Raw genomic sequence first — 17,581 nt, forward strand, 5'->3', positions numbered from 1 at the left:
CCTGACTCAGCCTCCCAAGTAGCTGGGATTACAGGTGCCTGCCACCACACCCAGCTAATTTTTGTATTTTTAGTAGAGACTGTGTTTCACTCTGTTGGCCAAATTGTTCTCGAACTCTTGACCTCAGGTGATCCACCCACCTTGGCCTCCCAAAGTGCTGGGATTACAGGCGTGTGCCACTGTGCCCGTCTTGGAGTCGTTCTTGACTTCTCCTTTTCCCTCATTCCCCACATGTAGCCTGTTTGCTTCTGCCTTGTTAGTATCTCCCAATTTTGTTTACTTCTTTCTCCCACTGTTACTGCCCATTAGATTTCAGTGTTAGTTTTTGCATTGCCTTCTAAATAATTTTTCTCCTTCTAGTTTGGTGCCCTATTCCATTGTAGATGGGGTGCTACTGCCTTCAGCATAAAGTTTGACATCCTTATAACATTAGACACATAAACAGGATCTCTGGGCCACTTACTACTTTTTCTAACTCATACAAATATGCAGTGCAATAAACACACAGACACACACACACATGAAAGAGGATTATGAGCAGGGATCTTACATGATGAAATTTGACTTCGAATTGATAGTTCTGCCTGTCTCTTTTGCCTGTGACACTCTTTCCTCAGAAGCATGGCATGGCCATCTCACTCACTTCCCTCAAGTCTCTGCTCAAATACCACCTTCTCAATGAGGCCTACTCTTACCACGCCATTTAAATGGCTCCTGGCATTCTACACAGCCTGCCCTACTTCTTTTTTTCGTAACATTTTTGACTTTCTGACATATGATTTACTTTTTAACTATATTTGTGTTTATTGCTTGTTATCACTAGCCTGTAAGTTCCATGGGAATAGGGATCTTTGTTGTTTTTATTCGTTAATACATTTCAGTAGCCTAGAATAGTGCCTGACATACAGTAGGCATCCAAAAAACATTAATTGAGTGAATGAATGAACCAATTAACAAATAAGTAGTAGTTAATAATTTTGTTTTCTAAAATGTTCACGTTGGAAATATATGAATATGACACTCAGATTTTAATTTTTTGCAGAAATGGCTATTCATACAAAGTGGCAGTCGCATTGTCTCTTTTTCTTGGATGGTTGGGAGCAGATCGATTTTACCTTGGATACCCTGCCTTGGGTGCGTATGTTTCATTAAAAAAAAAAATCCTTATAATTGTATGTGTTCTTATAGATTAAATCTCTGTGTATTTATTATAAGTTCTGTATAATTGGAGTTGAGTAGTTAACATTCTTCTGTGAGTATAGAGCTATCAATTAGCCCAACAGTTCAGCTTAGGTAAGAAATACTGACTTTTCCTGTGTTTTCACCTTTATGAAAACACACAGAAGATAGTGTAGGCATTTACTTAAGATGGTAGACTTGAACTGTCGCTGCTAGTGCTGGGCACACACTGGATGTTTAGTAAATGTTTTATGAACAAATGTACATCCTCTACTACTCCAAAAAATATTTCCTTCTGCCCAAATCTCTTTCACCATTGCCCTGGGATTAGAAACTATGCACTTGGGCTGGGCGCGGTGGCTCACGCCTGTAATCCCAGCGCTTTGGGAGGCCGAGGCGGGTGGATCACGAGGTCAGGAGATCGAGACCATCCTGGCTAACAAGGTGAAACCCCGTCTCCACTAAAAATACAAAAAATTAGCTGGGCGTGTTGGCAGGCGCCTGTAGTCGCAGCTACTCAGGAAGCTGAGGCAGAAGAATTGCTTGAACCTAGGAGGCGGAGGTTGCAGTGAGCCGAGATCGCACCACTGCACTCCAGCCTGGGTGACAGAGCAAGACTCTGTCTCAAAAAAAAAAAAAAAGAAACTATGCACTTCTTTCAGAACAAGTTGGGGTTGGAACTTTGGTGACTAGCTTGAGCTGGAGTGGGAGCCTGACTTCTATCACCCTTAGCCCCACTCTCTATATCTTCCTTCTTGCTGTAATTACATTTACCATAGTTACTAATGCTTGTGAAAACTATTTACATTTTACGATAGCTTTTATTTAAACAGTACTTTCACATGCCTGCCCTTATTGAAGCCTTACAACCCTCTGAGTTTATCATCCTCTTTAAATCCTCTTTAACAGGTAGGGAAACTGTCACCAGAGAGGTTAAGGGATTTACTGAGTCTAGAGGCTTTCCTTTATTCTGTGACATATTTGTTGTTATCATCTTTGTTTTATGGATAGGAAAATTGTCACGAGATTAAGAGATTTACCCAAGGACACTCAGCTAGTGACCTCAATTTGAACTCAAATTTTCTGGCTCCAGAAATCACGCTTTATTTACTGTAGTAGTCTGCTTGTATAGTAGCCCTTCACTGAGCAAATTTAAAGTTTTTGAATGCTCTGCCTTCTAGCTAGCAAAGCTAACCTTATTTCTTCCATGTTGCTACCCACAAAAGATCAAAGAGAAGTCTTCACTGTGGAGTTGATGGTAGGTATATTTCTGATAGCTGTACTAAAACTCAGTGTTGTAAGTTCCTAAGTAAAAGTCATAAAGTACTATATATATTTGTTTATTTAATTAAACATTCAATATTTAAATAACTAAGTGATATGGAAATAATGATGAAGGTCACAGTGTATATTGGTTAAAAATAAAATAAACATGTTAGTAGGCCAATTTATGGTACAGCGCCATAACAGAACCATAACAAAGTGCTGTGAGAGTAAGGAAAAGGGACTGACGCAGTTGACTGAAGGAGGTTCTTAGATGTGGTGACATTTGAGCTAGGTTTTGAAGGATGAAAAGATTACAGAGGTTGAAGGCATGGCAGGGAACAGCATGTGTAAAGTGTATAGGTGTACACTGAGAGATTAGAGGATAATTTAGCTGATCGTGTAGGAAGAACATGCAGGAGGTGACACTGCCTACAGAGGTAGTCTGTGGTCTGATTATAAAATGCTTTGAGTACCTTGCTGTGGAGTTGGGTCCTTTAGATATCAGAATTTATCCTTTTAGGTATCAGAAGCAATAAAATATTTTTTCTTTTTCTTTTTTTTTGTGACAGGGTCTCACTCTGTTGCCCAGGCTGGAGTGCAGTGGTGCGATCATGGCTCACTGCAACCTCAGCCTCCTGGGCTCAAGGTATGCTCCGTCCTCAGCTCTGCCCGAGCAGCTGGGACTACAGGCATGTACCACCACGCCTGACTTAATGTTGTATTTTTTTGTAGAGATGGGATTTTGCCGTGTTGCACAGGTTGTTCTTGAACTCATGGGCTCAAGCTGTCCTCCCACCTCAGCCTCCCAAAGTGCTGGGATTACAGGGAAGAGCCACAGTGCCTGGCCAATTTAAAATTTATAAATATTTTAAATAAATTTTAATTTCTGTTAAGAATCCAAGGTTAAGAAATGTAGGCATTTTTATTTTAAATGATCACTGCCTTAAAAAAAATTCTTACAATGTTGACTGCAATGGAAGTAGTTATAGACAAAATCTAAAATTCAGTTTTTTGCCGGGTGCAGTGGTGTGTGCCCATAGACTCAGCTACTCAACAGGCTGAGGTGGGGGGATTGCTTGAAGCCAGGAGTTTGAGGCCAGCAGAGACAACATAGTGACATCCCATTTTCACAAAAAAGAAAAAAAAAAAATCCCATTTTAAAACTAAACTTCCTTAATCTTTCTTCATGGTTATGGAAAGCAGTAGTCCTACTTATATATAGCTTTTTTTTTTTTCCTTCATAGTGCTAATTATAAATCTGTTAGCCTCAGGGATTTGTTTATTCATTCACTTTAGTCTTCCTCTGGAATGTACATTCTTTTTTTTTTTTTGAGTGGAGTTTTGCTCTTGTTGCCCAGGCTAGAGTGCAATGGTGCGATCTCGGCTCGCTGCAACCTCCACCTCCTGGGTTCAAATGATTCTCCTGCCTCAGCCTCCTGAGTAGCTGGGATTACAGGCATGTGCCCAGCTAATTTTGTATTTTTAGTAGAGACAGGGTTTCTCCATGTTGGTCAGGCTGGTCTCAAACTCCCAACCTCAGGTGATCCGCCTGCCTTGGCCTCCCAAAGTGTTAGGATTACAGGCGTGAGCCAGTGCCTGGCCTCGAATATACATTCTTAAAAGGCAGAAGCCTTATCTGTCTTACGCAAGTTGGTGTCCTGAACAGAACTTGACAGACGGTAAGACTCTGATAAATATTTGTCATATGAATATCAAAAAAGCTAGAAACAGGCTAAATGTTCACTAGGGAGGAACTGTCTCAAAAAATTAAGGTACAGTGTATAACAGAGCAGAATACTATGCAGCCATTTAAAACAATGACATAGAAATATGTTTATTGGCAAAGTAATGTAATAACACCCATAACAGAGTAAGATGATAAATTTAAGAAAATCTAGATATTTTGCTACAAAACCCCTTCTTAAGGATGCTTCACAAAAATGAACATGAGAGGTTTCTGCTGAGATAAAATATTAGATAAGGGAAGAATATCTTTGGAACTGGTAAATATTACCTACGCCTGGAGTAATACATTTAAGGAAATTAGAGAACAGATCAGAGATGATATTTAAAAGTTTAGGGAACTAACAAATTTAGAGTGACAGAAAGCAGATAAGTGCTTGCTGGGGAAAGACTGGGGCAAGGAGAGACAAGAAATAGAAATTACAAAGGGGCGTGAGGAAACTATTAGGGGTGACAGATAACGTTCTTTTTTTATTATAGGGATTGTTTCACAGGTGTTTACAAGTGTCAGATTTATCAAATAGTACATTTTAAATACGTACATTGTATGTCATTGTATGTCATTGATGTCATTGTATGTCATTTTAATGTATGTCATTTATAGCTCAATAAAGCTGTTTTAAAAAATCAAGAGGCTGGGTGTGGTGACTCACACCTGTAATTTCAACATTTTGGGAGGCCAAGGCAGGAGGATCACTTGAGGCCAGGAGTTCAAGACCAACCTGGGCAACACAGTGAGACCCTTGGAAATAGTGAGACCCTGCAAAGGAAAGAAGGAAGGGAAGGAGGAAAAAAGGAGAAAGGAAAAGAAGGAAAGAAAGAAAGAAAAGAAAGAAACTCCTGGAGTAACACATTTAAACTTAACAGTTCAGTGTTAAAAAAAAAACTTGAAGGTTTAATCATTACAGTGACTTACAGCATATCTTACTCCAAACGTGTGATGTTAACTATGGTCTATCTATTTCTACAAATTTAAGGCAAAGGATGATTTTAGTAATGAAGTTTCCAATAATGCCATCTTAACCTTGTTTTAGGTTTTATATTTTCATAAAATATAAAAATACTTTATGAACACAGATAGGAAGGGCAATAAGAATTAAGCGAGGTAAGATACATTTGATAAATGTTAGCCCAGCAACAACTTTTGTTGTCACTATTTCTGCTACTACAGTTATTATAATCAAAACCTTCATTCATCCCTGAGAGGTATGAGAAAAAAAATAAAAATAAAAATAAAAAAAAGAAATTTAGGCCAGATGTGATGACTTGTAATCCAAGCATTTTGGGATGCCAAGGCAGGAGGATCACTTTATCCCAGGTGTTCAAGACTAGCCTGGGCAACATAGTGAGACCCTGTCCCTACAAAAAATTTTAAAAAGTAGCCGAGCATAGTGGATTATGGGGTAGGGAAAGGGTGGCATGCTGCTTCAGACAGGCATGTTAGGGAAGACTTCTCTAAAGAAGTGGCCTAAAAGGAAGAACAATCTTGAAAATGGCAGAATAAAAGCCAAAGCCCTGATGTGATTACCTATTCTTCATGGATTAGCAGTTAAAGATATAACTTTAGAGGGACCATACTTAATATTCTCTCTCTCTTTTTTTTTTTTTTTTTTTTTTTGAGACAAGGTCTCCCTTTGTTGCCCAGGCTGGAGTCCGGTGGTGCAGTCTCAGCTCACTGCAACCTTTGTCTCCCAGGTTCAAGTGATTCTCCTGCCTCAGCCTCCTGGGTGGCTGGGATCACAGACGTATGCCACCATGTCTGGATAATTTTTGTATTTTTAGTAGAGACAGGGTTTCACCATGTTGGCCAGGCTGGTCTCGAACTCCTGACCTTAGGGGATCCACCTGCCTCAGCCTCCCAAAGTGCTGGGATTATAGGCATGAGCCACCGCGCCTGGCCAGTGTTCTTTTTTATAAACAAATTGAAGAAAGAAAAACTATGACATTCTCAAATTTATACTAACATGCTATGTGAAGAAGAATACATTTCGGAAATAGAAAATAAACTGAGTGGATAAAATCTCAGCAGACAATTTTCTTTGGGCTACTATAGTACCATGCAACTAATGAAAAAACGAAGGGAGTTATTATTAAGGTAATGGATGGAATGATGGGAGTGTTTGGGAAGCAGAAATATGAGAATATTTATTAATTTATGCAACAAATATTGAGCATTTACTATGTGCCAGGCAATGTCGTTGGCACTAAGGACACAGGAGTAAAGAAAACAGATAAAAGGCCCTGCCCTAATGGGGCTTCTATGCAGCAGATAGTAATCAAAGATAAAATGTTAGGTAAGTAAATGTTCTGAGGAAAGTGAAAAGCAAAATTTTTAGTTATTTCTGTATTTTAATAGTTATTAACTTATTGCCACCATGTTATTTCTGTACTTACATTATTCTGCTATATGTGGGGGAAGAAGTCATCTAATGTCCCAACATAGTTCAATCTTATTTGTGTATTCTCAGGTTGTGGGAGGTGATCTCATCCTCACAGGATTTTTAGCTGGCATCTATTTGTAGTTGATATATGGAACTACATTTTCACAAAGAGTCTTGTCTTATACCATTTTTATATCTCATATGAGATGTCTTGTAAGAAACTCAAGTTTAAATTCATAAGAGATTAATCATCCCACCCCCAGGCCACCCCAATCCGCCTCTTACAACTGTTTTTGGGTTATATTGTTGTAGATGTCCCATATTAGATACTCTGTTATCATCTATTTTAGCATCTGAGCTCTTGGGTTGGGACCAAGGACAAAGCTGTATATAGTGATCAGCACAGAATTGTTGATTTTCACTATAGAGCTAATAAACAGGAGATCCTTAAGGAAAGAAATATGTAAGATAAATTAAAGGTAATTGGATTGCTAATAAAATTTTACAATTTTACAACAAGAGCAGTGTTTTTTCCTGATTTTTTTTTTTTTTGGCATGACAATTTATATATTTTAACTCTCCAAATGTATAGTGAATTTTGGGTCACATAATGTATGAAGTCGAAATAAGCAATTAAGGATTTTAGGACTAAAAGATGTTTTGTAACTGATGTACTAAGATTTAAAGATTATTTCCTTAGGCCTTTTCTCTTAGAAATTTTGTTAGATTATATTGAGGTTTTTTTTCAGTTACTAATATTTATTTGTTAAGGGAGCTAATACATTATTTTTTGGCATTTCTATGTAGAGGGTTCCTTTAAACTCTTCTCATTTTCAGATGAAGATTTGATTTTTTAAAGTGTTACTTTTATGTTCTTGATATAAAGAGCATTATGTATATGTAAAATAATGGTTTATTGGAAAATGGAACAGTTTGTTAATATTTAGAAGACTTTCCAGATTATAAATGACTTTACCTTCTTTTCTAGGTTTGTTAAAGTTTTGCACTGTAGGATTTTGTGGAATTGGGAGCCTAATTGATTTCATTCTTATTTCGATGCAGGTGAGTTTCTCAATCTAGAATGGAAACTACTTTTACATTCAAAATTGAGTTCTGTGATCTCCTGTTATACTTAAAATGATTAGTATACAAGGAAGCAGATATGAATGGTTGTTTTCATTTGTCTTCATTTACTAGTGCTCTACCAGTTAGTAGTTCTCAAAGACATAAGAAGTTCATTTAAAAAGATTCCATGCTCAAATATGATTTGTAAATGTGAGTTCAACTGAGTTAAAGAAGTTTCTTTACTGAATAACTTCTCAAAAGCTTTTTAATATATGTTGTCTCCAAGAGGGATTGTGGTTGTTTTTCAGACCGTTTCTTTTCCTCATAGTTACTGTCACCTTGTCAATTACCATAAAAGCATTGATAGGATTCTGTTATACATATGGACATTGTGGAGGCAGAGACAAGATTTTCTTTTGCACTGGACAGGCCCTCTATACTAGTATTGTGTTGTTTGCAAATTACAGAAACTGAAATCCAGCTAGCTTAAGCTAAAAAGGAAAAAAAAAAGGGGGGGGGGCGTTCTTTAGAAAATCTGAGAATGTAGACCAGGTATGTATAAACAAATGATACACATGTTTGGGGCTCTCCTGATAACTTATCTTGCTTTTCTCCTTAGCCTCATTTTCTCCTGCTGCAGTGAGGCTGGGGGCAGGCATGGTTTGTGAAATGCTGTCCATAACATTTGAAAGTGCTACCAGATGTTTTCTGTTAAATTATGTAGAACTGATTGTGGTTAACTCATGAGGATTCTTAGAGAAAGAGATGAATTTTTCACAACCAATGTTGACAAACAGCATTTCAACAAGCATTTATGGAGCACCTAACATCTTCAGCAAATGTGTCAGTGTGCATTTAGAGCATCATCTGTTTTGCTCTGCTTTCTCATATAGTATTTCCACTCTTCAATTCTGTCTGCTTGATGTTATCATTATGCTTTAAAAGAAAGTCACAATCTAGGAGATTGGGATACCATACTGTGAGGAGGAGGCAGCATATGGACCAATAAGATACCAGAATTAAACAAGGAAAATATTTGGTTTTAAAGTTGGAATTTTCCTGTCTGTACTCGTAAACATATGCCTAACTAAATATCCTGCCTTCTCTGACTGTGGGACAGGCATGCAGGCATGAAGAGGCTAAGGTACGTGTGCACATATGCTTAGAAATGAGTTTCTCACTTTCAGTGAGGATCCAAGGAATTTAATGTATTATTGGGATTCTTTGAGTTAAGATACCCAGAATTCAAAGTGTCTTTGAAACTGAACCATTTAGTTAATATTTTCATGCTAGGTTCTTTCTTTGGTGATATTATTGCATTGTAGCTTTAGTTATATCAAATTATAGAACTATAGAACTAATTTGATTCAGTCACTGGTTTCTGATTCATTTATACCTGAACTTTTTACAATAAATACTTTTTTTTTTTTTTTGAGACAGGGTCTCACTCTGTCGTACAGGCTGGAGTGCAGTGGCGTGATCTGAGATCACTGGCAACCTCTGTCTTTGCCTCCTGGGCTTAAGTGATCCTTCTACCTCAGCCTCCCAAGTAACTGAGACTACAGGTGTGCACCACCATACCTGGCTAATTTTTGTATATTCTGAAGAGATAAGGTTTTGCCATGCTGCCCAGGCTGGTCTCCTGAGCTCAAGCAATCTGCCCACCTCAGCCTTCCAAAGGGCTATTTGTAAAAATAGCATGAACAACTGCACCTGGCCTCTAGTTATTTAACTTAAAGATCATCTGGGATTAGGAGTTTATCACATTAAGAAATAGAGTGTGTAAACATCTGCAGTAAATTTCCCTAAATAAGACATTTTCACAGGTATGATCAGTTTAGACTGCTTTCAAATCAAGGGAGATTATAATAAATCCATTTCAAGCATAGCCAAATAAGATGGGTAGCCTTATTCTTCATGTCATTTAACATATTTCACATTTGATGTTGACATCATCAGTTTTAGAGGAGCATTCCTGGGCTCAAGTGATCCTCTCATCTCAGCCTCCCAAAGTGTTGGGATTACAGGCATGAGCCATTGTGCATGGCCCTGGCTCTTTTTTTAATTTTTCTTTCCTTCCCCATTCTCTCCATGACTGACTGACTTCCTTCCTTCCTTCCTTCCTTCCTTCCTTCCTTCCTTCCTTCCTTCCTTCCTTCCTTCCTTCCTTCCTTCCTTCCTTCCTTCCTTCCTTTCCTTTCTTTCTTTCTCTCTCTGTCTCCCTCCCTCCCTCCTTTCTTTCTTTCTTCCTTTCTTTCCTTTCTTTTCTTTCTTTCTTCCTTCCTTCCTTCCTTCCTTCCTTTCCTTTCCTTTCCTTTCCTTTCCTTTCCTTCCTGTTCTTTCCCTTTCTTTCTTGTCTTCGCGCTTTCTTGTTTTCTTTCTTTCCTTTCTTTTCTTTCTTCCTTTCCTTTCTTCCTTCTCTTCTTTCCTTTCTTTCCTTTTCTTTCTTCTTTCTTTCCTTCTTTCCTTTCTTTTCTTTCTTTACGCCAGTTCTTTCTTTCTTGCCTTTCTTGCCTTTCTTTGCCTTTCTTGGTCTTTCTGTCTTCCATCTTTCTTTCTTTCTTTTTTGCCCCATTAAATATTATTTCCGCAGTGAGTAGCAATGTGTATTTCCCTGTTGACTGTGTGGATCCCATAAATGTTATCGGCATGATTCAAGACCTATAAAAAATATCCATACTTTGTTTCACAGTGTTTATAACAAAAATCGAAGAGTCTAGTTATAGTTTGTCTTTGAATAGAAACAAATACAAAGCTGTAATGCCCATATTGTTAAAGTAAGCTGTTAATCATGTTCTGTATTTACTGGAAAATACATTTTATGAGTTTGTCTGATGTGTTAATTTAAACTTGTGAAGTTCTATTTTTGTTCCTAAAAATATACAGAAAATATGAATGATGATGCATGGCATGAAATAATACATAGAATACGTTCCAAGACCAAATCTTTTAAAGAGTACATGTAAAATACACACAACTTAACAGACCAGAGAGGGGAGAGGGGTCTATTAGATTTATATAACTACAATTTTAATAAAGATTATTTCATAGGTATTTTGGGATTATAAAGCCCATCATTCTTTTTGACTATAATTAATACAACAGACCATAAAAAAAAAAACAGAAAAAAAATATTTTTTATGTTTAATAAATAATATATATAAAAATGCCAATATAATATATATATATATATATAGTATTATTTTTTGAGATGGTGTCTTCATCGCCCAGGCTGGAGTGCAGTGGCTTCGGATCTCAGCGTCACTGCAACCTCCGCTTCCTAGGTTCAAGCGATTCCTCCTGACCCTCAGCCTCCCAAGTAGCTTGGGATTGACAGGCACACACCACTACGCTGGCTAATTTTATATTTTTAGTAGAGACGGGTTTCTCCGTCTGGTCCAGACTGGTTTCGAACTCCTGACTCAGGTGATCCACCCACCTTGGCCTTACAAGTGCTGGGATTACAGGTGTGAGTCACTGCCCCAGCCTCCTTATATTTTTATACAGTCAATGAAGGATAGATTAGACAATACAAGGTTTTAGTCAGAAAAATTGAGACATTTTTTGTTGATTGTATTTAAACCTCTTTCCCTCATTCATCGCAGCTGGGCTTTTTTTTTTTTTTTTTTTTTTGAGATGGAGTTTTGCTCGTCGTCCAGGATGGAGTACAGTGGTGTGATCTCGTGATCTCGGCCCACTGCAACCTCTGCCTCCCAGGTTCAAGCGATTCTCCTGCCTCAGTCTCCCAAGTAGCTGGGATTATAGGCACGTACCACTATGCCCAGCTAATTTTGTATTTTTAGTAGAGATAGGGTTTCACCATGTTGGTCACGCTGGTCTTGAACTCCTGACCTCATGTGATCTGCCTGCCTTGGCCTCCCAAAATTCTGGGATTACAAGTGTGAGCCATCATGCCTGACCTGGGCATTTTTAATTATACCAAAATCACTGATGTATATTCTGCAAAACAAAAGGAAAAGAAAGTCTCCTATGTTAAGTGGAGGCAAACAGCCACAAATCAGAAAGATGAGGATGTGTGGAGGGAAAATGGAAATAAGTGTTATAATGTAGAAAGTTATTGGAAGTATGCTGGGTTCTTTCTTTGTCACAGTTTTTTAAAGATTCTGTTCATCATGGAAGAAATTGCTTTTCATTCCTATTAATGTAACAGAGTGGATTTCCTTAAAGGACCAGTAACCATATAAGCAGCAGAAATTCAAAAAAGTAGCATAATGTCTGAAACATTTATGAATTTTATAAATACATTTAACAGACTGGTAAAGTATGCTTCATGAATTTGATATTTATTATATGCCACTCTAATACTGTATATACTGCTTTGTATTAGTTTTTAACTTTTAAACAATGGATTTGACTTTTCACTCATAAATTTTTTGAGGAAAAATGACTTTTATTAAGCTCCTATAGTACCAGTAGTATGTTAAACAGAGTATGCCCTCAAAAATTTTTGGTGATTTGGAACTGTATGCAGTATGCCTTATACAAAGTGTGGCTTTGTGCCGAGTACAAGCAAGATGAGATGCTGAAATGGTAGTTTTTAAAAAAGTCATTGTTTTCCTGTAGAACCTGTTTTAGTTCATTTGCGGCTATAACAAAACACTTTAGACTGTATTATTTCTTTTTTTTTTTGAGACTGAGTCTCGCCCTATTGCCCAGGCTGGAGTACAATCGTGCAATTGTGGCGCAATCTTGGCTCACTGCAATCTTTGCCTCCCAGGCTCAAGCGATTCTCATGCCTCAGGCTCCTGAGTAGCTGGCATTACAGGTGCTTACCACCACACCTGGCTAATTTTTGTATTTTTAGTAGAGATGGGGTTTCATCATGTTGGCCAGGCTGGTCTTGAACTCCTGACTTCAAATGATCCACCCACCTTGGCCTCCCAAACTGCTGGGATTACAAGCGTTAGCTACTGTGTGTGGCCTAGACTAGATTATTTCTAAATAATGGAAAATTATTTCTTATAGTTCTGGAGGCTGGGAAGTCCAGTATCAGGGCACCAGCAGGTTCAGTGTCTGGTAAGGGCTGTCTGCTTCATGGATGGTGCCTTCTATATGTGCCCACATGGTGTAAAGGATAAGGTCATTAATCCCATTAATGAATGGTGGAGCCCTAATGACTTAATAACTTTCCAAAGGCCCTGCCTCTTAGTATGAACACATTTGGGGTTAGACTTCAACATAGGAATTTTACAGGGACACAAACATTCAAAACATAATAGGGCTAAATTCCTAAATTTCACAGTGTCACTTGAGAGGTAATGAATAAAAATGAGAGTTGATGTGATAAACTATAAATTATGCTGTCATTGGAAATTGGTTTAGTGAGCACCAACTTAGGTATAATAACTTGGGGTCCTTGCCCTAGAGGAACCTATGATCTTTTCCAAGAATAGTCTGATAATAGATTCCATTTATTTTTAGAAACAAAATATTTCCAGATAAGTGCCTATAATCTCAGAATTTGGGAGGCCTACGTGGGAGGATCACTGGAGCCCAGGAGTTTGAGACCAGCCTGGGCAACACAGTGAGACTCCTTACCCACAAAAATTTTTTTAAAAATTTGCTAGGTGTGGTGGTGCATGCCTGTAGTTCCAGCTACTCAGGAGGCTGAGGTTGGAGGATCACTTGAGCCTGAGAGATCGATCAAGGTTCCAGAGTGAACTGTGATTGTAGTTCTGCACTCTAGCCTAAGCAACAGAGTGCTTTTGCCTAAGCAAAAAAATAATAATAAAATAAAATATTTCCTTGGGGATTGTAGCCTAATAAACACTTCCCTTAATTTTATCTTTTAAAATCTTTACATTTTACAAACATTTTAAAAGCCTAAGCTTTTCAGTTTAGACCAAAATATGGCCAAGGCTATGGAATCATCTCTGTGTGAGCCAGTTTGTTTGGTCAAAGACATAGCCTATCCCTTTTTGATCAAAAGAAGGACTAACAGCATAATTGCCATAATCTACTACCAATGCTGGAAAAGCTGGTATACTTGATAGTTTGCTAGATGTAGGACAATAATATATAAAAACAGAGGACTTTTTTTTTTTTGAGATGGAGTCTCACTCTGTTGCCCAGTCTGGAGTGCGGTGGCACGATCTCAGCTCACTGCAACCTCTGCCTCCCGGGTTCAAGCAATTCTATTGCCTCAGCCTCCTGAGTAGCTGGGATTACAGGCATGCGCAACCGCGCCCAGCTAATTTTTAGTAGAGATGGGGTTTCACCATGTTAGCCAGGCTGGTCTCAAACTCCTGACCGCAGGTGATCTGCCTGGCTCGGCCTCCCATGGTGCTGGGATTACAGTTGTGAGCCACTGCACCCAGCCACAGAGGAGTGTGTGTTTTTTTTTGGGGGGGGGCAGAGGGGTAGGGAGACAGAGTCTCGCTCTGTTGCCCAGGCTGGAGTGCAGTGGCACAATCTTGGCTCACTGCGACCTCCGCCTCCTGGGTTCAAATGATTCTCCTGCCTCAGCCTCCTGAGTAGCTGGGACTACAGGCATGCACCAGTGCGCCCATTTAATTTTTGTATTTTTAGTAAAGACGGGATTTCACCATGTTGGCCAGGATGGTCTTGATCTCTTGACCTCGTTACCCCCCTGCCTCGGCCTCCCAAAGTGCTGAGATTATAGGCGTGAGCCACTGTGCCTGGCCACAGAGGACATTTTATAGATACCAAATCCTTCAAATAGCTCCCTGTGTCATTATTTAACCTTGGTGTGATTTATTGGGAAAATAAATTGAAAAACCGAAGTGACTGATAATTTTCGTAACTTTTACTCTGTCATGTGACCTTAATTAGGTAGATTTCACTTAGTTCACTTACCTTGTGGGTAGATTTTTTTTTAGTGCCTTTAAGAGGATTTTCAAAACAAAGAATATCGTAAACTGGTTCTGAGACAAATCCCAAAGCTGTGTTTTCCTCAGGATGTAAATGGTGACTCTTATTCATTTCTTAAAGAATAGTGTTTATATTGGTCATTTATGATTAATACTAAGAATTCTTTAAATCAAATGAAGTCAGGTGTTCTGAATGCATAAATTCTGGCACTGTGTAGGAATTTTGATAATTAAAATGTGACTAATCAGATGGTTTTAATAGCATCATCTTAAAATTAATCACACACAAAAGTGAAATATGGATACAAAAATGTAGTCTGACTTTTAAGAAAGTATTAGTTATTTGGGGGAGTTGGGATGGATACAGGTTGCATTATCCTTTACTTGCAGAATCATTTGACTTTTATCACCAGATTGGTAGGTTTGCAGGAGATGATCTGATCTTGCTGATGTTATTGTTGGCATTCTTTGTACGGAGGAACTCAGAAGTCTTTTAGATAGAGAAAGCGTAGATTGATATAAATGCTCTTTTTTTTCTTTCACTTCTTAATTCATTCATTACATTTGAAATTTATAAAATATTTGAGTTACCTAAGAAGCATGACTTCACTGACAGTGCTGTTAAATGAGGGGTCATATCAATTGCTAAAGTTGAGGTGATAAAGTACTTACTGGTAACCACATTTTTTTCCCTTTATTCATAGTAGAATGCCACCTAAGTATATACCAACAAATTACATTTTACACCAACAAAATCAAAAGTTTATAAATTGCAAAATTATTATTAATTAATAACATTAATAAGTACAAATAAGATAATAGCTTTTTGTACAGTAAAATATATATAACATAAACATTGCCACTTTAATCTTTAAGTGTACAGTTCAGTGGCATTAATTATGTTCAGAATATTTTACAACTGTCACCACTATCTATTTCTAAAACTTTTCATCACTCCAAAATACTGTACCCCTTAAGTAATAGCTTCCTTCCCCTTCTCTTCCCACCTTCTGGTAACCTCTGTTATACTTTTGTCTTTTGAATTTGCCTGTTCTAAATTTTGTTTTACAAATAGAGACAGGATCTCACTTTGTTCCCTAGGCTGGTCTCAAACTCCTGGGCTCAAGCTATCCTCCTGCCTCGGCCTCCCTAAGTGCTGGGATTACAGACATGAGACACTGTGCCCAGCCAGCTTCAGGATATTTCTTAGCAGAGAAATAAACTCATAATTTTAGGTTTCATATTCTGTTATCTATGAACAAATGGACATGGACATATTTACTGAGTAAAAAAATTCCCAGTATTGGGATATTTTACTTTATTTTTTTAGAGACAGGGTCTTGCTCTGTTGCCCAGGCTGGAGTGCAGTGGCATGATCATAGCTCATTGCAACCTCGAATTCCTGGGTTCAAACAATCTTCCTGCCTCAACCTCCCATCCAGTATGGGATATTTTAAAAGATATGTAATTTTATAATTAATAATACAATAATATACTCATAATGAAATACATTAGAATTGGCACATTATATATGTGTATGTGGGTGCTTATAAAAGATATGTAATTTTATAATTAATAATACAATAATATACTCATAATGAAATATGTTAGAATTGGCACATTATACATGTGTATGTGGGTGCTTAAAACAGGTTTTATTATTTATTTATTTTTTCTTTGAGATAGAGCCTCACTCTGTTGCCCAGGTTGGAGTGGAGTGGTATGATACCAGCTCACTGAAACCTCTGCCTCCTGGGTTCAAGTAATTCTCATGCCTCAGCCTCCCTAGTAGTAGCTGGGATTACAGGTGTGCATCACAATGCCCAACTAATTCTTGTATTTTCTTTTTTTTTTTGTAGATACTGGGTTTTGCCATGTTGGCCAGACTGGTCTTGAACTCCTGGCCTCAAGCAGTCCTCCCGCCTTGGCCTCCCAAAGTGCTGGGATTATAGTCGTGAGCGACTACACCCTGTCTTAGGTTTTATTTTATTTTATTTTTTTAATTTGGCAAAGGAATACGGATCTAAAATAGTTGAAATCTTTATAGCTGATCTTTTTTTTTTTTTTTTAAAGTAAATAAAACAGTTTCTTGTGTGACCAGATAGTTCATAGAAAAGTGTGTTGATGATACTTTGTAGTGGCTTAAGCTGAGGTCTTTGTATCTAAATCTTGTAGTCATAGAAGACATTAAAACTTTAAAAATACTGTACCGATCAGCTTATTCTATTCTTCATTATAATCAGTAAGAAAAATTGAGATCCAGGAAGGAATAAATTATTTGATCCTGCAGCTAGTTATAGAAAGAGACAGCTTTCTCTTCCAAGTTTTCCTTTCAGTTTAGTGCTTTACCACATGGACTTAATTTGGTTATTTAAATAGGGTTGCGTTCTGTCACCCAGGCTGGAGTGCAGTGGTATGATCATAGCTCACTGCAACCTTGAACTCTTGGGCTCAGGCAATCTTCCTACCTTAGCCTCTCGAGTAGCTGAGACTACAAGTGCACGCCATGGCACCTGGCTAATATTTTGTTTTCATTTTTTTTTGTAGAGGCAAATTTCTTGCTTTTTTGCCCACACTGGTCTCAAACTTCTGGCTTCAAGCAGTCTTCCTGCCTTGGCCTCCCAGAGTGTGGGGATTACAGTTAATTTTTATGTAAATTCATAAAAAAGTGTCAAGCCAAATCAATTTAATCTTTAACAAGTAAGTCAATGTGCATAACAGCACCTGACATGGTGTGTGGCACATACGTGCTTTGTAAGTACTGCTTGAATATTAACATGTAGTTCACTAGAATAAGTTCCCTGTTGGCAGAGATGGTATTTTATTCGCTGTGTATAATGTCTAGCATAGAACCTGGAATATATAGGAATTAAATATTTGTTGAATAGTTTTAAGATCAAATTTATTTTTAAAATGAGGAATCCTTTATAGCAGTGTCCTTCGATTTTAAAAACAAAGTCCATACTCTCCATATATTTTTAAATTGACATTTAAGTTTTCTATCATAAGTTTAAATAGTTGCAAAGGATATAACTTCTAGTCTGCAAATATTTACATATTTAAATAAAAGTGTTACATCAATTTTGAAATGTCTCC

At 37.7% G+C, this 17,581-nt stretch overlaps 1 protein-coding gene across 1 annotated transcript in view; it reads left to right on the forward strand.

Moving 5' to 3' along the window:
• Window positions 1–17,581, forward strand: part of TM2D1 (TM2 domain containing 1) — a 39,863-nt gene that overhangs the window by 17,349 nt on the left and 4,933 nt on the right. The window contains exons 4-5 of the mRNA XM_017877227.1: window positions 1,043–1,134; window positions 7,558–7,631. Of these exons, the coding sequence (XP_017732716.1) occupies window positions 1,043–1,134; window positions 7,558–7,631 (166 nt within the window). The remainder of the gene's footprint in view (window positions 1–1,042; window positions 1,135–7,557; window positions 7,632–17,581) is intronic.

The sequence above is a fragment of the Rhinopithecus bieti genome, unplaced genomic scaffold (genome assembly GCF_001698545.2).
Source record: "Rhinopithecus bieti isolate Rb0 unplaced genomic scaffold, ASM169854v2 scaffold_6380, whole genome shotgun sequence".
Lineage (NCBI taxonomy): Eukaryota > Metazoa > Chordata > Mammalia > Primates > Cercopithecidae > Rhinopithecus > Rhinopithecus bieti.